The sequence below is a fragment of the Mytilus californianus genome, unplaced genomic scaffold, assembly GCF_021869535.1.
Source record: "Mytilus californianus isolate M0D057914Y unplaced genomic scaffold, xbMytCali1.0.p SCAF_4, whole genome shotgun sequence".
NCBI classification, from domain to species: Eukaryota; Metazoa; Mollusca; class Bivalvia; order Mytilida; family Mytilidae; genus Mytilus; species Mytilus californianus.
The window spans coordinates 109824811-109847870 of NW_026262690.1; the positions used below are offsets into that span (position 1 = coordinate 109824811).

At 32.0% G+C, this 23060-nt stretch overlaps 1 protein-coding gene across 2 annotated transcripts in view; it reads left to right on the forward strand.

The window, feature by feature from the left end:
- The first annotated feature begins 200 nt into the window (after positions 1-200).
- The window catches only part of LOC127739103 (furin-like protease 1), a 32326-nt gene continuing 9466 nt past the window's right edge, over positions 201-23060 (forward strand). Inside the window, exons 1-12 of one of the 2 annotated variants that reach the window (XM_052250693.1) lie at positions 201-459; positions 2810-2926; positions 4296-4376; positions 5567-5695; positions 6822-6886; positions 8929-9017; positions 10373-10545; positions 10925-11128; positions 11879-11982; positions 12188-12297; positions 18645-18762; positions 21317-21630. In XM_052250693.1, coding sequence (XP_052106653.1) covers positions 292-459; positions 2810-2926; positions 4296-4376; positions 5567-5695; positions 6822-6886; positions 8929-9017; positions 10373-10545; positions 10925-11128; positions 11879-11982; positions 12188-12297; positions 18645-18762; positions 21317-21630 — 1672 coding nt within the window. In that variant the 5' untranslated portion in view covers positions 201-291. The remainder of the gene's footprint in view (positions 460-2809; positions 2927-4295; positions 4377-5566; positions 5696-6821; positions 6887-8928; positions 9018-10372; positions 10546-10924; positions 11129-11878; positions 11983-12187; positions 12298-18644; positions 18763-21316; positions 21631-23060) is intronic. The other variant, XM_052250694.1, reaches the window with a different exon arrangement.

Below are 23060 nucleotides of genomic sequence, written 5' to 3' on the forward strand. Positions count from 1 at the left end.
GAATATGATATTTTGTTCGGTCATTTATTTTTGCTTTTTGCGTATATTTTTAATTTTTTGTGTGGTGTTTCATTTTGGTTGCTATCTTATTAAGATATACCCAACATATCAATTAGGTCATATCCATATGCCTGACAGAATAACATTGGAAAACTGCCGTTTAAAATTTACTGTTAGGGTATTTCCACTATGTAAAACAATATTTAGAAATGCAGTCATTCATAAATTATATATTTTAAACTTCAACATAGGTCATTTAAGTAACCAAACCTAATCAGACCTGGAGATATAATGCACGTGCATTTGTTAACTTTTATGTTCTGTTGTTTAAAAATGTACTACAGTGTTCAAGTTTTTGATGGAGAGTTTACAGGTCAAGTTGTAATAAACACAACCAATTCAGAAGGGTTTATTGATCGATTTATAAAAAAACATGATGGATATACATTTCAAAAAAGGGTACGTCGTTTTGTAAACACGGATTATTTTTTTTTTCAAAAATGATTTCTTTATTATTTTAATTTTATTGTATAATTATATGATATTCATTAGTAAATGTTAACTTCAAAAAAAAAATACCTCTACTATACACTTAATCTAAAATGACTTAAGTCAACTGGGATAAGTTTATCAAACTTTCTAATGTAAAGATTTAAAAATTGCAGTTACAAATATAATGTATATATAACAATTTAAGGCGTGTTCCATAGCATCGTACTTTTTTGTCGTATGACGTTGTATTAACTACATAAAAATTCTTACGTATGATATCATAAATTATTCCCCTGTGCTCCACTAAAAGTCAGATAATTGACAATCATATCAGTAACAGATCTCAGTGTGAGGCCCCCTCTCAACATTTATAACACAATGTTGACTGCTGTGCCTCTGTTTTTGACATATTTACCTATTATGTCTGTTTGTTTTGTTCACACATTGTTGTCAATATGATGGAATTTTATGCGACTGTCATACAAGTGAGAGGTTTAGCTAGCTATAAAACCAGGTTTAAGGTAGTACGGGTGTCTTTTGCTATCTTGGATGGTAAAATAGCAATTTATAACATATTAACTTATAATTTCTAAAAGTTTTACAAACGCATATTAGTTTTGCATGATTTTCAATGTTTTTAAATTGGCGTTTTAAGGAGAGGTAACTCTGAAATAGTACATTTTCTAAAGGAATCTACATGGGAATTTACTATTTTATTTTTAGCAGGAAAAAATGTACGGTGACCCTATCTTTTCTTTTGATATTCTGAAATCACTTTCTAAAAGCTATCTTCTCGTATTTTATTTTACAATTCTATCATTTGTGTATCTTATATTTACATAATGATGTTTTTCCCGGTATAATCCATACAAAATGTGTCATTTATTCTCAACCTGTAGCTTGAGAAAAAGCTCGGTGACCTATCATTTTGATTATATTTTTGAACAATATATACAACGTTTTGTCAAAGTATGAACAAATACTATCGTTTTTAATTTATACTCCTATACCACCTTAATCCACCATTTTCTACATAAGAAAATGCCTGTACCAATTCAGGAATATGACAGTGGTTATCCATTCGTTTGATGTGTTTTGAGCTTTTGATTTTGCCAGTTTATTATGGTCCTTTCTGTTTTGAATTATCCTCGGAGTTCGGTACTTTTGTTATTTTACTTTTTAAGGTCCTTGCTATGTATTGGCTACCTACATTACAGGAGAAAGGTGAATATCGACTTTATATTGCATACTCTACATCATATCTCAATTATGAAAATAAAAAATAGCAGTATTCTAGAATTAAGACACGGCCATTTTAAGAGATTCTCTCATATTTGCTTATGTAATTTTTTGGTCACTCAAATGTACACAAATGTTATTTTCCTTTTTTTGCTTGGATCTCGTGGACAGCAAACTAGCGTTTCCCCTAACATCCACTGAATAGTTGTATAATAATTTTTTTTGACAGAGGAATTATTACAAGTATTTATTGGTAAAAGGAAAAAAATAGTTCTGCATAAAAAAGAAAACATAAACTGTTTTACATAGCAATTTTTCCAAGGCTCTTATAGCTAGACGATGTTGAAATATGTATTTGTCTGTTGTACAAAACTGTTTCTTGCCTTTTCGATACATCATGTTTGTATGTGTTTGGTCTCATTGTCGTATACTTATCATCTTTACAGTTTCGAAGTATTTGTAATGATGATAGGGAACCTTAACATATGATTCATGGAGACGCTATATTCACAGGGTAATTCATTCGACAAACATTCCAAAATCATTTATGTAATACACAGGGGCGAGGTCAATATGACCTCATAAGGTAAGGTATTTAGAATTTTAAGGTAATTATAAATGATGTAAAAAAAATCCTTAAACATCAATCTAAAAGGTTCTAAAACGAAAAAAAAAAATTGCACATTAGAAGAGTAAACATCCCAACATTCAAGCAAATAATGAAATTTGTATATGCGTTTTTTTTTCTGTATTTATTTGCTTTGCACACATTACAAGCGTGCAATTTTTTTTTATATCTGCTCGGATTATCTTAATAGCTAGGTATGTTCAGGGTGTTATATCAATATTTATTTGTCTGGCGTACAACGTTTAATTCTGTTATGTATGATGAGTTTATTTACAAAGATTTTTTTGTTGCTTTCCGCAACAACAAAAAACTTGAATACGAATTTGATTTTTATCTGTTTTTGTAAAATACATCGATAAAAGTCGAGAATATATGAATGTCAAACGGTTCATATTGCAATGATTTTTAAAGATTTTGTTTTGCAACTGTTTATAATTGTTTCTTGAACAGTTTCAGATAGGGAGACATGAATACTTTGTATTTGAAATAAATGAAACGCAGCGCACACGTAAAATAAGCAAGCAGACAGAAGACTTCGACATTAAGAATTTAAAACTGGATTTGGAGGTACACTTTTTTATGATTGCTGCAAATTAATAAATAAAATAAAGGTTCTTAAGTGGTGGTCTATATTTCTATATTCTTTGATTGAAAAACCATTTTTTATCTATTCTTTATATTTGTCCTATTAATTTCCGCTTTTCTCTAATTTTAATAATTATACCATTTACTTCGTTTTTTCTATATTCGTTTAACCCCATCCACACCCTCATAAAATGCAATTATTTTACAAATTTTAAGATGGAATGAGGGGTGGGGTCTTAATTAAAATCCATAGATTTTTTTAATAATTTGTCAAAATATAGTTTTTATCATGCTTTTTTCCAAAACATAAAAAAAGTATGGGTCACCGGACTTTTTTTCACACTACAGGTTATGCAAAATTGTCAGATTTTGTATAGATTATGCACGGAAAATCCAATTTTGTGTGATAACAAGAAAACTACACCTTAGAATTTTAAGATAAAATGTTAGAAAATAGCTCTTATAACATGCTTCAAGTTAAGAAAAAGAAAAAAAACTGGGTCACCAGACTATGTTTTCTTGCTACATATTAACACTTCCTATTAAAAACATTACTTTATCTGAGTTATCTCCCCTACTTTCTGAGCTATCTCCCCTTATGTGGCAAAACTGAAAAGAAATAAATCAAACAAAATTAATGTGTTTTTTTTTTTACAGAAACAGCCGTAAATATGATAAACCACATAATTTTCTATATTAACATGAAAACTCTTACACATGAATTACATACTACTCTCAAAATTTGCACATTTCATTAAAGATCTAGACCAATTGTTATCTGCTACTTCAAAATCTAAGATGAAGGAAGACACCCCATCCACCTTAAACACATATATACATAATAGCCATACACGATTTGAGAAATAAAAGTAATAAACTGTGCAGGTATAGGAGTGATTACAAATCTACAAATGAAATAATAGACTAGTAATTATTAAAAAAAAATACGAAAACTTTTTGTTTTTGCTTTCAATTCCTTTAAAACACACGTACTCAAAATTTCGTTGTTTAGAGTTGAGGTTGTTGCACATTTGAATAAGATTTTGGTATACATATAAGTTTCATTTCAATGAATACTATATTGTTCTTAATATGAAAAGTACATAGTTACAAACCATATAACATATAATCCTATGATTGTGCTAAAACAGATCTACGTCATTTTGAAAAAGATACGGTATCAATTTGACTGATTGAAATCATATACATACATGTGACAATCATTACCTTTAAAATTTTTGTTTATATACTAATGTAAGACAATACGTGTATTTGTTTTTAAATTACTTGCTGATTGTTTACAAGAAGTATGGTTTAGTTCAGTTAAGTGCATTACTGTTCACTATTTTAGATAGATTTTGTAAATCAAGAAAAAAGATATCGTAGAATAGCAAAGACAGATGACACGGAATGGTCAAATTTGTGGCACTTGGTAAGAAATTTAAGTTTACCTTATTATGACTGGCAGACAATTTATTTCATTAAAATGATAAAACGGTTAATGATAACTAATGTACTGGTTTTCAGAAGAATATAAAACCAGGTCTCATTGTTCGGAAGAATGTTTTAATATTTTGGCTAAAGTTACTCAGTAATGGATTTTGTTATCACAAATTAATTGAAAGTTTTAATAAATAATTTCGTAGATACAAAGATTTGGTAAGGAGTTTTGGCTCTACCTGTAAAGTTTTCATAACAATGGGATATCACACCCTTAGTTTTTATGGACTTTTTCTTGGATTTCGGTATTTTAGATACGACCCATGTAAACTCGTTGATACTTTGAATAAACCTATTCTTAAAGGTTATCAATTTAACATTGTAGTAAAATCTATATAATATTATCAGACGAAACATGGATTATGTAGGTATGTGCACTCAGAATCCTACATTCTGTCGATACTGTTCACTTATATTTTGGCATTGCACAAGGCCATGCGTTTTACAGACTGTTAATGACGTCTTTACGCTAAATTCGTTGAATGTTTACTGATTGATACTTTAGTCTGTCTGTGATAACCCGATTTAGTTACTAGTTGTAACTAGCTTTGAACTAGCTTTTAGTAATTGCGAGTACTCTTATGTCGACTCTTAGTGTCTATAGTTTTTATGTTAGTTGTTTTTTTATGCTTCGTACTGATCTTTTGAGCTCAGACATTTGCAACTGATTTTGTTTCTTCTTGCGTATGCTGTTAAACAAGTCCCAAGTTAGGGAGATGACTGAGGGCTCACAAACATGTTAAACATGTTATTTATTTATGTCTCTGCCCCGAGTCAGGAGCTTGTATTTTAGTGGTTATCGATGGTTCATGTCATGGTTTCTTAAATTGTTTTGTAAATGAGAGTTTATGTTTTCTCGTTTGAATTGTTTCACATTTTTCATTTATGTGTCAATTATAGCTGACCATACGATATGGTTTTTTTTTATTTTTAAAGGCAGTTATAATGAAATATCTTGAACTCTGGTAGATAGATGTCTCCTTGAAAATCATACCACATGTACTTGTTTTTATATATAAAATTATTATCTACAAATCAGATGTTTTGAACACACAAACTGTCGATTGATGGTTGAATACGATTTCATACATAACGTTGTAATATTCAATCAATATTTTACAGAATGATGACGTATCACCTTCTATGAAGGTCAATGAAGCTTGGAATGCTGGGTATACCGGAAGTGGAATAAAAATTGCTATCCTTGACGATGGTTTACAGACCGATCATACTGACTTAGACGCAAATGTGGTATTTGAAATTGGCTTTTTTTGTAACATTAGATAATATGATTATTCCGTGAACGATGAGATTAGATGCATATGTTTGTTATATCATTCATCCTAATTGCTAATGTTGCAGTATTTTCATATTTTGTTATTATTATATCGATTGCATAGCGAATAGGGACATGCAAAACACTGGAAACAACATTACCAATAGGGAACGAAAAATCGTCCCTTTTGTCATAAATGTTTGTGTGTAGTTTACCATGTTACCGTGTAAAGCTGAAATACTGTATCTAAATCTTGAAAAGGACAGTTAGTACCTTTTATATTTGAATCAGGTTAAAGTAAGTTCATTTGGGTAAATTTTGGCAGTATAATTAGAAAGTGCTTGATTTTTTAACGAAAAATATCATCAAGATAACGGTAAGTTTTGTTGAATTTATCAATTCAATGCAATTTAGACGGGTCTCAGCTGCATTTGTTTATATTACAAACTGAGATTCATAACAGTACAAGATCAAATCTGCAATTAAAAGAACAAAATTGGTGCCACTATGAATACCTACCACCTGCTGATAAACTTTATTGCTGTTATGTATAATAATGTTGCCAAGGACAAAATTAAAAGCTTCATCTCACCTTCAGTAAGGACATCAGGCATATCTACCTTTCTTATGGTAGAAGAAGGCTTAGTTTTCTCGTTTGAATTGTTTTACATTTGTCATTTCGGGGCCTTTTATAACTGACTATGCGGTATGGGCTTTGTTCATTGTTGAAGGCCGTACGGTGACCCATAGTTGTTAATTTCTGTGTCAACTTGGTCTGTTGTGAAGAGTTGTATCATTGGCAATCACACCACATCTTCTTTTTTATATTTAAATGAGTTTCAGCAAATATATTTGCAATCAGATTTTTCAAATGACCATTTAATCACATAGGAAAACTATGTTTGATACGATTTTGTGCAAGTTTAGTGAAAAGAGTTGAAAAGTCAAAACTGTCGCAAGAATCAAAAGAATCTTCAAAAGCTTTGTCGGGCTGTACAAACACTAACCGCTTTGCGAGAACGAGAAGTTTGTTTCTTATTTTAGGAATAGGCGTATTATGTACCTTTTTAAAACTTTACCTCATTTATGTTTTAATTTCAGGACACAGTGAACGATTATGATTATCAAAGTACGGATGATAATCCGATGCCCGATGTTGGTGACAGGTATGGCAAAGGAAACGATGACGTTGATATTGTATATGAAGTTTGCATGTAAAAAATGAATATTGTCAGAAAAATATCACTGTTTACACGTTTAAAGGACAATGACATTGATATCAAATATGTGATATAACTAATAAAATGCTAATAATTTGCATTATTTAGTAAATTTTCTTACAAGAAATATGATATTTTCTCAGCTGTAATACTGATAGTTGTAAGATAAAAATATCAAATTTTTCTGCATTGCCCGTTTTTCGATTATCCTTAAGATGGCACATACTCTCTGTTAAGTTTTTATTCGAGCCTCACTAATGAGTCTTTTGTAAACGAAACGCAGGTCTGGCGTACACAATTTTAATCCTGGTATCTATGATTGGTTTATTTAAAATACTTGACAGAATATCTAAAGACCGGTTGATTTGATGCTCGATAAATGGTACAGTCAGTTGGGTTTCTTTTACACCCAAGTTAACCTAATCAACGATGCGCTGCACGTTGATGTCACAGTCATAATAAATGACTAATTTGATTTCAAAACTATGTTAAATGTATAGTTAATTGATAGCCGAGTCTTAATTAAAATGTATCCCTATATTCAAGACAATGGTATCCATTCAAACAATGCTGGTTGTTCATTTAGAACCTTTCATACGCTTAAGGCGATTTTGTGATAAAAATTTTCAATAACACATATTATTTTGCTGACCAAATGTATTGCTACAAAAAAAATGCATAAGGATACTTCTAACTTTTAAATATCAAAAGACTGGCCGACAATTTGGATTAATTAACAACTCATGGTTCATATATTTCAGAATCAGTTATTACCTGATCAAAGTTAATTGCATATCATTTTGATACTATTTAAAAATATATCCTGTAACACTTCTAAACAGAAAGGGATGCGTCAGTGACATAAAAGACATTGCAATGCGCCTGTCCAAAGTCACCAGAAGTGTCGTATATCATATCTAATGTGTTACGTTATTTAGCGAATAAGTTGTTGATGTCTATATTTGAATTAATCTGATTTATTTACAACTTCAATACAATTGGGATGATTTATAGTCTGACATGCATATTATTTTTATTCAAATATAAGAATCTGAATGTTTGCGAACGTATTTAATATGGACGATCAGAGAGAGTTTGAAGATGCATTACGAACGTCTCGAACCTTTTCTAAAAACAAAGTCTGAAGATACCAAGACCTTGTTGATACATATTCCGTATCAAATTCACAATTAATATATGATGGACTTGAAGTATAGATTACAGCTACTGACGTTGTTTATCATCTTAATTACGTGTTTTAGTGTTCATTTTATTTGCGTTTGTATATATATATATATATATATATATATATATATTTAACCTTTACTGTTAAGTCCATGTTTTGGTAATATCCTTTTTGCGTGACTCGGTATTTATATATCCTATCATTGTGTTATTGTGCTATGGTCACTCATTGTATTTTTGTCTTTGATTATACTTAATATGTGATTTGTCTATAGAGTGTCTATGAGTCTTTTTGATTTTCTTGGTTGACATACTTGTTTGTTTTTTATAGTGATTAAGATTATAACACAATGTTGACAGCTGTACCCCAATGTTGGACAGTTTAACCTATAATGTTTGTTTGTTTTGCTCATACATTATTGTCGATATAATGGAATTCTGTGCGAATGTCATACAAGTGAGAGGTTAGGCTAGGTATAAATTCAGGTTTAATCCAACATCTTCTACATAAGGAAATGCCTGTACCAATCCAGGAATATGATATGTGTTTACCACTCGTTTGATGTGTTTGAGCTTTTGATTTTGCAATTTGTTAAAGAAATTTTCGTTTTGAATTTCTTCGGAGTTCGGTATTTTTGTTATTTTTCTTTTTTATTATAAGAAAAGATAACATAACTTGTCAAATATGCGTTGATTATACTCGTGTTATCTATGTAACCAAGAACGTCGCGGAAATTGTTTGTGGAAAGAAATTCAACAGTAAACCCATTACTGACTGTTATAAATACCCTTTACTTTTTAAGCCATGGTACAAAAGTAGCAGGTTTGATAGCTGCAGAAAAGGATAACAACGAATGCACAGTAGGAATAGCATATGAATCTACTATAATTGGTAATTATGAGTTGTTGTATGGCATAGTTACACCAGGCAGTTCTAATAAGCATTCGAAGCAAACGTAGTTTACCAATGTTCAAATCTCATTTAGCAATTACAAAACCTGAAAGTTTAAAACTATAACTGGAGAATGAAATAGACTTTAAATGGAACAAGACCCGGTGCGTTGACAGGGTAAGCGTCTACTGCTTTGAATGTATCACTGCAATGCCAACCCACTCTCAATAAACATGTCACAATGGGGAATAAGACACAGTTAGTAAGTTTAAATACCGGACGACAATTCTGGTTCTAGAATCTAAGGATCGAGAAAACATGTCGGTAGTAATTTAATACACAACCATAGAGTATTGTTTCCACAATTTGTGATGGTGACCAAAAAATCATGGAGTGTCGATTTCAGTCGTTCTTCCTCACTTGGTAAAGTTTTTATGTTAGGAGCATACCCAAGTTTATGAAGACCGTATAGTGTGAACCTCTACGATCGTTACGTATTCATTTTGGTATGTAAACTATATAAGAAAGTATAATACTGCTAAGAAATAGGAAATTGACAATTAGAAAGTTAGAATCATGACGTTTGTCATAAACCTTTGGTTGAAGTTGTCCGTCTGTGTCATTCAGTAAACTTTTGTTACCTCTAGCTAGATGTCAAAACAAGAGTGATGTTATGCCGGAGCTGCGATAGGTAATACATAACAAGCATCTTCCCATGTTTTCATTAAGATCCGAAAAGGAGGATAATCGTATTAAAAATGCAGTTTTTCAATCGATGAACGAGATTTCAAAATAAGTTAACTACTGTCGCCTTAATTTACCAGCAACGTTCAGCGTCAAATTTCAAATTGATGGTTACAGCTCTTCTACAAAAAAGTTATACGCAAGTATCCAAGAAACAGATCGACTGCGATTGCACAAGATTGTTGCGAAATACATTAAAGGTATGTACTGTTCACAAACGATTTATTTTCAATCTCCTCTACCATATTCTATTGCAAGCGTAAGATGTCTTGCTTCTTTATAGGAAGGACGTTAGGTGTTAAATCTAGAATACTGCATTTTCTGTTTTATAACATCGTTATGCAATATGTGCACACTATATAAAAACGTACACGTATCATTTTCCAGCTCCATTTGTTTCCCAGCTAGAACATGAATCTGTAAATCCATTTTTAGATGACGTCAAAACATGCACATGCTGCATATATCTCCACGTGAGAGCAGAATTAAAACAATTTGTTTGTATTATTAGAAAAAAATGAAAGTGCTTCTACTGACTTAATCAAAAGGACATTTTGGTTACAGAATAGTTTAATTCTGCAGTAAAATGCTCATTAATTTTTCATTAAAAGGTGTTCGAATTCTTGGTACTAGCGGATTAACAGATTCTGAAGAAGCACAAGCACTAAATCATCATCTTAGCGGTATAGATATTTATTCCAACAGTTGGGGTCCTACAGATGGATATGGATTTTCTGAGCCCGGTACAATTACAAAAGACGCCCTTCTAGACGGAATTACTAGTGTATGTCTAAGATAGCAATATGTTGCGGTTTGAATTTGTTGCAGTGAAATGCTAATTGGAAATACCATAGAAACATTGTCTATTTTTCAGATGTCTTTGCCATTCACCTCAAAATATTACTTTAGACCCACATTGAAAATTTTTTTCTACACACACAGATGACCGATATCATAGTGTTTTAAAAGAAGCAAAACATTTGCAAGTGTTACCTTGTCGAAGATTTCTGAAAACAAGCTCATAGTTCTTTCATGCTGAAATAGAAACCAAGTCTTCATACACTTGAGAGTGCTTAGTTAAGTTTTTCCATTAATTTGTTGTCAATGCGAAATAAGGTTCTTTAATTTATATTGTTTTTTTTTATATATATTTTGGTCATCAGGGCAGAGGTGGCAAAGGTGTTATTTATACATGGGCAGCAGGTAATGGACAAACAAGCGATAATTGTAATGGGGACGGATATGTTAATAGTATCTACACAATTGGTGTGACAAGTGTAGAAGAAGGACGAAATGCATGGTACTCTGAAGTCTGCGCAGCTGCATTAGCCGCGACTTTCGGTGGAAGTAGCAACAATAGATATTTAGTAAGAATCATAATACGTAGGTATAGATATCCTGAATGTACAATTGATCCTAACTTTTTTAAGTCACTAAAGCATTGTCGGTTACCAGAACAACTTAATCAACAATGAAATACTACCAGAAACAAATATGTTCTCTTTTTATTATGATACTAAATATGAAAGATTTCATAAACTGAAAACATCGCCATCGACAGCTTTATTATGTTATTGTGAGGGAATACCTTATGTATTTTAACTAGAAAAATATCCCACTTCAAAAAGATAAATTTTAATTTTACGTGATAACGTTTTGTTTGAAACATAATATTAAATTTACTGTCTAAACGAGTCATTTAATTTTTTCAACAGTAATCCTTTTCAAATTGCCAATCTTAAACAATTTTGAAGTAATGTAACTCATAAAACAAGGTTTACTTATTGGAAGCATTAATCCTTTTTCAAACAATAATAAACAACGTATGATTCGGCATCTATTTTCTGAATTAATATTCATCAGGTGCTCTCGATTGCCAAAAGTTATATAAAATGTGTGAGAGTATGGAAACCAAAACTTCCTGTATAGCAGAGTCCAGACTTTAATAAAGTTGACTTGTTTCGCTAAAAGCTAATTTCAAACTGCCTGATAGTCACACCTTGAATATTTCTCATGTTATTGACATAAATATGTTGAGATCAAACGTTTTTATCCTGGCTTATTGTGAATGGCAACTAAATCATAACGTCTTAAGATACATTCTTATTACTTTATAGACTTCAACGACAACTTCTTCTGGTTGTACAAGTGATGGCATACAAGGGACCTCGTTTTCAACACCAATTGCCTCTGGTATCATTGCGTTAGCACTTCACGCAAAGTAAGTTTATTAAAAACTTTATCAATTGGATTTTGTGAAATGCAACTAAACACCATTTAGAATCATTTGCAATTTCAAAATTCTTTGCGAAATTTAGGAATATGTCCTTTTAGAAATAACTTTTAGCTCAACCTGCACCTTTATGTTTTAAATAACATCTTTCTTGATACAAAACTGATATAGAAATCATCTATATTTGTTTTAGTTCTGCGCTCACGTGGCGAGATATTCAACATATGATTGTTCTGACGTCATCGAGAAATGGTTTTACAGATTCATATTCCAGCTGGGGAACAAATGGAGCGGGAAAGGAATGTATGTACTTTGTTAGTAAATTAAAATATGGTTGTAGTACAGTTTTATAAATTAGTAAATACAAAACGTCTGCTAACAAACTAGGACTCAGCTACCTGCATGGTTTGAATGTCACAGTTTGATTGTAGGTTTAATCATATACTGGTTAATATCTGTCTAGAAACTAAGAACAATTACTCGTATCGGTCGAAAGACACAGTTCGACTGTCAAGTTCAATCATGTACTGGTTCATATGTGGTAAAAAAAATGGACTCATGTTATCGTAAGGTTTGAATGACACAGTTTATCTTCAAGTTACTAAGTAAATCATTCAATATAAGGCATCTGCTAAGAATCCAGAACTCACATATGCTATAGATTGCATTTCAGTAAATATAGATAATGCAATTTCCCATAGGAACTCCTTTTACGACTAAAACTGTGGCATTTTTACTATGACGTTTTGTAAAAAATATATCCTAGAATGGAAAATTCATATGCACAAAAAAAGATTTAAAGGTCAAAACATAGGGCTGTGCGGCATATTTTCAACATTTATATGTTCCGAACTTCTACGAGTTTTAACTTTAGTTATACTAATATTCTGTACTACCCCTCCCTTCACTTTGGGTTTCCCTCAGAATTCGATTTGGCCGCTTTTCGTGTGTTTTTATACTGGTAATATTCCTAAGTTATGTCTCTTTGAGATGAAACATAGATATCATATCTGGAAACCAGTACGTAAACAAAACAAAATATCTATGAACATTATATATTTCCCACAAAGAGGTGTGGTTTGTGAAACAGCTGTATTTACAAAAGTACGATACGTTTTGGCTGTAAAATTAAAGCATGGTTATCAGTTGCTAAGTAACTAGGACACATATACTCGTAACGTTTGAATCACACAGTTTGACTGTCATGTTTAATCGTCAGGATGTAAACTTCTGCTTAAAACAGTTTAATTCTTAAGTTATGTAATTTTAAATGTTTCATTTACTTACAATTTAGCACAGGAAAAGTTGATATCAGCATAATTCGTCTGTTTAGTCAATAAAACAATTGCTTCTTACGTTTTACCACTTGGTTGTTTTACATGGAAGCTATGGCTTCGGTCACTATCCAAGTCGAAAGTCGATGACCTTGACCAGACTACGAGTGCAGTAAAACTGTGCGACTGATTGTTGCAAGCCCCTGTCTTTCTGTACTCCTGTATTGTATCTGACTTGTACGACGTTTTTATTTTAATAAGAAAGTAATATATTTTGCATTTTAAAGACGATTTCTTATTTAAAGAGATTACTATAAACACAAAAAAATCCATATCGGTTTACGTACCAAAAACTAGGACGATATTTGGTCTTAAATAAATTTATGGTTTCGCGTTTACAATAGCACTTCTTCATTGTTCAAATGTATATGAAGCTACGTCTGGGTAAAGTGTTTGCTGATTACTTTGTTACATATCAGTGACAGAGAAGTAGACTGAAAAAGGCATCAAACTTCCAAAATTGACAAGCAAAAAACAAAAAAACCTTTTTCTATTTTTCTACATTCTTATATTCAAGGATATGGTTAATGTCCTGGGCCCGTATGCATAAAGCTACTTAAGTTAAGATTTTCCTTAGTAAACACTTAAGTTAAGAAAACTCCGCCCTTTTTACCTAAGTGGTATGCATAAAAAATCTTAAACTAAGTATTTCCTTAGTAAATTCTTAGTTGGTTTAAGTCACGCCCACACAACTTAAGTGGTATGCATAAAACCCCTTATACTAAGAAAACGCCTAAGATTATACTTAAGTATAAGGTACCTATAGAGCTACCTTAACTTTTCTAAAATATATAAAATCAGTCGAATGTATGCGTTTTTTTGCAGAACATGGATATATTAGCTCCCATTTAATTGAATAATAAATATATTCAGTGATATTTCGTTTGTTTATTGCTAAATTTTAACGATCATTGTAATTTTCGAAAGATCACCTATAATCAACAAAACCAAGAGATAACAGAGGGTAGTTTTATAATTTCATTCTACCCTTATTTCTCAATCTCGTTGGTGTGTATTCCGAAAAGTGCTCACAGTTTTTACACGCATGGAATTCATGCATTTATTTTTCTTTTGATTTGTTCGTACCTACTTACACAAATAACATTAAATGTTAGATTGATAAAATACATCGCCTGGTATCGATTGTAACTTTTAATACAAAACTGTAAGAAGATCTTTAGGTATGCAAAATCCTGTTTTCTTTGGGGGACATCGGTTTAATTTTCATTTATATTGTTTTTTTCTACATATATTGGGCAAATTACCCCTAAATTTGTTTCTCTAACTGGGACAAAATCAAAACGTTTTAAGACCTACTCCGTGGAATTCGAAGTTTATATATATGATATATTCATGATACTTAATCCGTATTCAATATTTTTTTTTATTTCCTTATATATTCTGCAAATTTTGCATAGAAGGAAGACTTTAACTTTAAATAAATTATGGTGTATCTGAAAGAAATGTATGTTATAACTTCCAATAAATTTTGGTTTTGGTTAAGAAAATCCTTCTTGTCAGTTTTAGATAATTGCTAAAATTTTCTAAAATCTGGCCAGAATGCATGCAGTTTTGAGTTATCTTTATGCGTTGATAACTTTCAAGTGAATTATTCAGAAATACGCAAAGATGTTGATAATACCTAACAGTAAAGATATGAATCTAATAATGTGTGTTTTAGTAAAAAATCGAAGGGCTTTTGAAAAAGGCCCCTGATTTGCTATGATTTCGTGGAAAATTGACCCTACCCTCTTTTTTTATTGTTATAAAAAGGAAGTGAAAAAAGTTTCAAATCGAAATAGATTTCAAAACATCTTATCAATATATTTTAGGATTAAAAAATATATTGTTGTCTCTAGAAAATAAACATGCCTTCCATCCAGCAACACCCATAAAAGATGAATGTCGGTGCCTTAGAGATGGAACAAATTTGTTTAATAAATACGACAAATTGGAATTTACTATCATATATCATTATTAGATGGATGATTTGCTACAAGATAATGTTGAGTATCCATTTAGAGGCTCCTCGTGTAATTGAAGTTTTGTTTGCAATAAAAAAAAATTGCTAGTGGATAATTCGATTTTGTTTTTTATATTTTACATTTATCACGCCATGCATAAGTTGTCCCACTTCTTTTGGATCTCTTAAAAATCTCTCCTCATTTAATGTTCTCTACTTATTAAATTGCTTTATATTTGTTATTTTCTTCTATCCCTAAGAGTGACTGACAAATAGAAATACGGTCACTTTGGTCTATTTCCGACCGGCAGTAAAACCCTTGTGAAAGTGGGGCGTCCGTTTTTCCAGGATGTATAAGTACGCAACCACGTACGGTCAGAATTGGGATCGTGTAGAGAGAGATTGGTATTGGTTATTTGTTCTCGTCCTGATGATGCATCACATATTTGCCATTGGACTTTAGGCAAGCATCAATACATCAATCAATTTCCTGTCAAGACCGTTTCATCTCTCCTTTAGTAACAGTAGGGGGAAGTTTTGCATTACAAATATTTTTTTCTCTTATGCGTCAATTTTTTATTTGTTTGGACATTTAAAGTGGTTACGTATTTTTTAATTGTTTTACACACCAACATCCATTTAAACTAAGTTAATAAAAGTATGTATTGTTCAATCAATGTAAATAATCAAAACAAACTTTTATACGGATGAGTACATGCGATGAGCTAACATATATCATACGGTAATTAGAGAAAGGTTCCGATTTAAGTATTCCTAAGTTAAGTGATGACTTAAGTAATTTTATGCATACCACTTACGAATTTTACTTAACTAAGGGAATTCTTAGTGAAATCTAAGTTTAAGGAACACTTAAGTTAAGGTGTTTTATGCATACGGGCCCTGTTTCATTTATTTATTGTTCAATTAAAGAAAGAAAACCAACACTTGTGGGAGACGGGCCTACATTGCATGCCTTGTCGGTTCCTACAGGTTGGATTCTACATATATATATATTTTTGTTCGAACATATTGTTTTTCTTAAATTGTTTAACATTTTATACCGATATAACATGTTACTTTTATTATTCTTCCCTTAGTTTATTTTATTTTATATTAACATTGTGTCATAGGTCAAATTTATTTGTTCAGTGTATGTTCACTGGTGTTAATATGTCCTTTGATTGAGTTAAGCTATTTCAGTTTATATTTTATAGTGTGTCTTTCTATGTTGTGATGTTACACTATTGTTTTAGAAAAAGGGTGAAAGTTTGGTACCATTAAAACATTTAAACCCGCTGCATTTGTTTGCACCTGTCCTAAGTCTGGAATCTGATGTTCAGTAGTTGTCGTTTGTTGATGTGGTTCATAAGTGTTTCTCGTTTCTCGTTTTTTATATAGATTAGACCGTTGGTTTTCCCGTTTAAATGGTTTTACACTAGTAATTTTTGGGGCCCTTTATAGCTTACTGTTCGGTGTGAGCCAATGCTCCGTGTTGAAGACCGTACTTTGACCTATAATGGTTTACTTTTATAAATTTTGACTTGGATGGAGAGTTGTCTCATTGGCACTCATACCACATCTTCTTATATCTATATACCCCTCCAGTCTAAGAACAAACCAAACAAACAGACGCATAACCAAACAAAACCAAACAAAACCAAACAACAAAAATATGAATAACACATTTAAGATTTGAACAAAATCAACAACATATGAAAATAAAATAATAAAGAAAAATAAAACAACCATTGATATACACGACTGTTTAAATATCAAATAAAAGAGTATATGAACCTGAAAATAAGCTTTGTCCTTTTTTGAGGAAAATAAAATGTAATTGTGAATAATAAGAATTGTCTCGTTTTGAGTTTTTTTATCCACATATTTTCGAATCAAATGTTTCAGTTTATTTTCGTACTAGCTCATTGCAGTAAATTGATATTCGGGTAGACCTAAGGATTGATCACATGACAGAATAATTTTTTTCATTTGCCATCCCAATGTCCAAAACGGGTGTTTCTTTAAACAAAGGCGCTGTGGTATGATTGCCAATGAGACAACTATCCACCAAAGTTAAAATGAAGTGGATATAAGCAATTATAGGCAACCGTACGGCTTTCAAAAGAGAAGAAATACCGTATAGTCGGCTATAAACGGTCCCGAAATGAAAGATATGAAACAATTCAATTCAGAAAACTAACGAGCTAAATCATGTAATTTATAACCAAACAAATTATGAAAAACAATCATGACAGAAATTAACCACAGATAACCACTGAATAGTCTATTCAACGTTGAAACGGATTCCGCGCTATCTCAATTTGACTTGACAAATTCATTGAAGATAATGAAAAAGATTCAATTTTCTGTATAGCTAGATTAAAACGACTCGGGAGATTTTTTAACTTCTAAGCAAGCAGAAGAGACCTTTGTATCACATTAAACGCAGTTGTTTTTATTATGGATAGTAAAATTCGGGGATGTATCAGAGTTTGTATATTCTTTCAAATGTAGATCAGACATGCGCAGTAGTGATAGATATGCGGTATAAACAAAGAACACTGATATTGTAAACACACAATGGCTTATACAATATCCGTATCATGTGCACAAGCGCCAGTGGTTTGTACAAAGAACCATGCAATGGTTACAGTTACTATTGCAGTTAATAGATTCAAAGCGACTTTATTCCATTTCAGTCATTGGTGAACATAATTATCCTTTTTATAAATATAAATTTTATAAACACTATTCATATAATTCATATCTATAAAAACAGGAACGTGGGTCACAAGGTGTACGATAAAGTACATTTGAACTCACTGAATCCATGAGTGACTCCATTCCTAAAAAGTGTACGTGTACCAGTCTTAGCTGTTGTTCTATAGCTGTGATAGCGGCAAAGTCGTACAATAGATTTTGGCCTATTTGACAATCGTCAACGCTTACTAATACCATTAACGGTACCAATTTTACTGCACCAGATGCGCATTTTTATGATGAGTTTATTTTCGAGAACAAGACATTAGAAAATCTAAACCTTATTAAAAAAGATGTTGAGCTGATAAACCAAATAAAAATACAAAAGTATAGCCAAAGCCGGGTACAGAAAAGCAGTTTGCATGAGGAGATGTAAAATAGGTTACCCTTTTCTACTACAAGCCGTATAAACTGCTATAATTAATTACCTACGTCAAATAAAAGCACTGCAAGAATGGAATATTTTTCGTAGTACCATACGCGGTAAATTACACAATATGCAGTCTTTCACTTGGTAGTAATGTGTAGAAACGATTTAACGTATTGTATCCTTACAATGATCTCTGGATATTTAATCAGTAGGTTTTTTGCAGATAGTCAAGTTCTTGGGTTTGGTTTGATGGACGCTGAAGCTATGGTAACTCAGGCTGCAATTTGGACGAATGTTCCGACACAACAAACCTGCGCCACATCAACATTCACTGGATCCGGGTAAATCTTTATTTCATGAATACATTTTCAAATACATTCGTACCTAAAAAAGCGATATTGCAGAAACATCAGCTGTGCACACAGAACTTAAAAAGTACAAACGTCTATCAAATTAGTTTAACTGGAAGCAGAGACAAATTTAAAGAAATTCATATATAAAAAGACAGCTAAATACATAACGTTTTGTTTTGCCGAAAACATTTGGTCTAAACAATCACAGGTTTGTGTTCTTGATTTGAGCTTTGATTGAAGTGTGTCAAATGTCGGCCTAACCCTACCATTAGATTTTGATAGTTTAGTTCAAATTACATTATGTACTTCATTGGTATAAAACAGTCATACAGAAGATCAGAAATGATACAAAAACTATCTACAATTATCCGTTACTCTGAAAAAATTATCTATGAATAAATTTATGAAAGAGAGGCGAAAGATACAAGAGGGACATTCAAACTCATAAGTCGAAAATAAACTGACAACGCCATGGCTAAAATAGAAAAAGACAAACAGACAAACAATAGTACACAAAACACTACATAGAAAACTAAAGACTGCGCAACACGAACCCCACCAAAAACTCAGGTGCTCCGGAAGTGTGAGCAGATCCTGCTCCTCATGGACACCAATCGTGTTGCTCATGTTATTACAAAACCGGTTATAAGTCTTATTCGATAGGTCACATTCGGGAAAAGGAGACGGGATTGTAGTTACGACATTAGGAACATATCCGCATTCATCTGTGCAACGGATATTCAATAACGGTCAATCAACTCGTGATTGCGTCCGTAAAACTTACGAATGAATGATTTCAACTTCACCACTTGGAACTTTTGGTTTAATAGCTTCCTTGCGAGAAGCAAGCCTCTATCAAGGAAATCATGATAGGAAATACAAGCCCTGGAATATCGTATCAACTGGGAGATATATACTCCGTATGGAGGTGCTGCTGGAATGTATACCGATGCCTTATTACAATGACCATGATGAAGTTCAAACGTTACAAAGAACAATAGTCAATAAGTTGCTGCATAACAGTGCTCAGTTACTGGTTACTGTCTTAAGAGTCAACTGAACGGCCGAAAGCGCCAACAGTGAAACTAAAAAAGTAATTTGTTTGTTTTATTCCGTTCATATGTTTTAATATATACGAGGGAGAGGCGAAAGATATCGAAGGTAATAATTTATGAAAGAGAGGCGAAAGATACCAGAGGGACATTCAAACTCATAAATCGAAAATAAACTGACAACGCCATGGCTAAAAACAGAAAAAGACAAACAGACAAACAACAGTACACAAAACACAACATAGACAACTAAAGACCGAGCAACACGAACCCCACCAAAAACTGGGGGTGATCTCAGGTTCTCCGGATAGTATATATATGTATATACAGATAAATTACATTAAACATCTTTGGTACAGTAGTGTCTATTTCAAAGCATAGCCAGGAAAACACATCCCAGTCTCAACATGTTCCTTTGTTATTAGTAACTGCTTTCTACCATGTTAGGTCCTTCAGACAGAATGAATGTTTGTTGTAGATAAAAACAATTATTTTAAGTGACATTGACGTCATTTTAGATCAAGAGAACGTTATATAACGGAATATAAATAACAAAACGATTTATTTTCGGGTTACATTTTGCATAGTTCATGAAATTCCACATTTTGCAGTATTTGTTTCAATTCGGATTAAACTTTCCCCAATTTAAGGCAACTATTGTCACCTTTGTAGATAAAATCACACGCTTCACATCTCGGGTAACCGCACTTGGTGAGTCTTCTGAACTGATTCGAGCTTTTGTTAGTCATTTCTAAGGTTTGGTACTTGACGTCTACTGTTCTAAACATATGACGCATCGTCTATTCATATTTTCATGTTTCCAATTGACTTGTGAAATGCTGGCAGTTTACACTTAATATGTATTTCAGACATGCAATAACTGCTATTGCCCTTTTCTTCACAAAAAAATGTTGTTTTGCAAATCTCGCAGAAGTGACTAAATAAATACAAATTCTTGATGAAATTCTGTAATGGTGAACTTTCCATTTCTATGTAGCGACATTCCAGCAGCGCCTGCATATGGAGTATACATCCCACAGATGATACTATATTTCAGAGCATGTGTTTCCTTGATATAGGATTGTTCCTTACAATGAAGCTACTGAATCAGGTGTTCCAAGTGGTGAAGTCAAAGTCATCTCTTTGGAAGTTGCACTTATAATTGTTTTTCATACTATATCGTAAATATGTACTATAGACACACAATGAAAGTACTAGTAGTACGATTGCCAATTAGCCAACTATTCACTTAAGACAAAAAGAAGTGGATGTAGCCTCAACTTTGTTTCTGATAGATATATGCTTTCTGTTTTGCCCCATGCGAAAAATCGACATTGGTATTGCTTTATACAAGGAAAATGGTCAATGTTGCTTGCAGTACTTCTAGTTTTGTCAGTTGGTGTAATGAATTGCAATTTTTCACTGTTAACTAAGCACTAACATTTCATTTAATAAAGAAACATACATGTCTATTTAAACTGTATTTGCAGATCAACGTCTGGTTCATCCTACACAACAGACATTAGATCGATCTCAGCTACCGACTGCTCTTCAATAACGTATTTGGAACATGTAACAATTGACATTTCGTTCTCATACACTGAATACCGAGGTGTGACTGAATTTTACCTGGTGTCACCTTCAGGAACAGAAAGCCATTTAATGCATTATCGATATGATGACGCTGTTTATTTTGACTCAGCTGGTTCATTATCATGGACATTTATGTCAGTTCATTTTTGGAGGGAAAGTCCCATTGGACAATGGACCTTGAAGTTTAAATCATACCGCGGCCTCTCAGTCGGTGAGTTTATTTTTTTTTTTCTGCCAATTTCATGGTTAAATACTTAATTGAGGGTTTTTAATCGCTTTGTATTATTTGTTATATTTATTTGTTCTCCACGAGATTGAATGATTTGCAAACTTTGTTATATCCTGCAATGAATATATCAAGCAAGAATAATTAAGCAGAGTGAAGTTGCCTATGATTTCAGAATATGATTGGCTATGTTAAAAGTTCATTTATTAGCTCTCTGGATCTATTGGAATGTTCTAAAATTGACACCTTTAACATGTTTAAGTGTATGACATAGAAATCAGAATATAGAAGGCACTCGAAAGGTAATTTCGTTTATCAAAACTGCAAATTTTATTGATAATGATTAAAGAAACAAATTCTTGCATAATTACTCGTGGATTATTGGAATTATCCAATCTCGATAATGCATTATCGAATTTTAAAGTCCCCACCGAGGCTCGGACTTTAAAATTCGATAATCTAACTAGCTCGATTATATAAATCCGATAATCCACTAGTACCATTGTAAATATCTTTATTTTCAGTACATACTATACGAAAAAAAAAATTTGAAAAAAAATAGAAGCAATTTAAATGTGGACGTCAGAAAGACTTGAATGCAAGCGTTTAAATATATAAAATCAAACCAATAGACTATTTTCATATTACCGACTTTTGACTCCGTATTATATAATGTGTCGACTGGTTACCTTGGACAACATGGTACTCGGTCAAGTAAGAGCAACCAAAATAAGTAAAATCAAACATATAATCGGTGTAATTTGAGGGGAAAGTTTACTGTTTTCCGATAATTTTGTAGTGAAAAAAAAATATTAACCAGGTAATTTTCCCCCAAAATTGTACCGATTGAACGCTTGTTTTACTTCTTTAGCTTGCTCTCACCTGACTTGGTACCATAATGTCCAAGGTAACCAGTCGACAAATTATATAATCCGGAGTCAAAAGTCGGTAATATAAAAATAGTCTATTGGAACCATAAGATAAATCAGAAATTAACATCAAGAATTAGCGCTTCCGTAAACGAAAATATTTATAGAATATAATCAAAATGACTAGTACCAAATGTGGAGCGGGATCTGCACCCTTGCAAATCACCTGAGATCGTTCCTGTTTTTGTGGATTATGTTGATAAGTCTATTGTTTTCCTATATAGTTCTTTGTTGATTTAATGCTTTTTGGTTTTTCTTTTGTAAATCCTAAGCCAATTATTCAAAAATTGCATACGTTAACATTTGTGATTCTTACATCGTATCTGGAAATTTTATTAAAGAGAAACATAATTGAAATAGGATTGCAAAAAGAATATACAAAAAATCAATGTTGCTTTCGCTAATCTGACTTACATTTATAGAATAAAAGAAGTCTGTACAATGTACACCTATAAACAGAAACAAAGCGCACGATAATAAATGAAT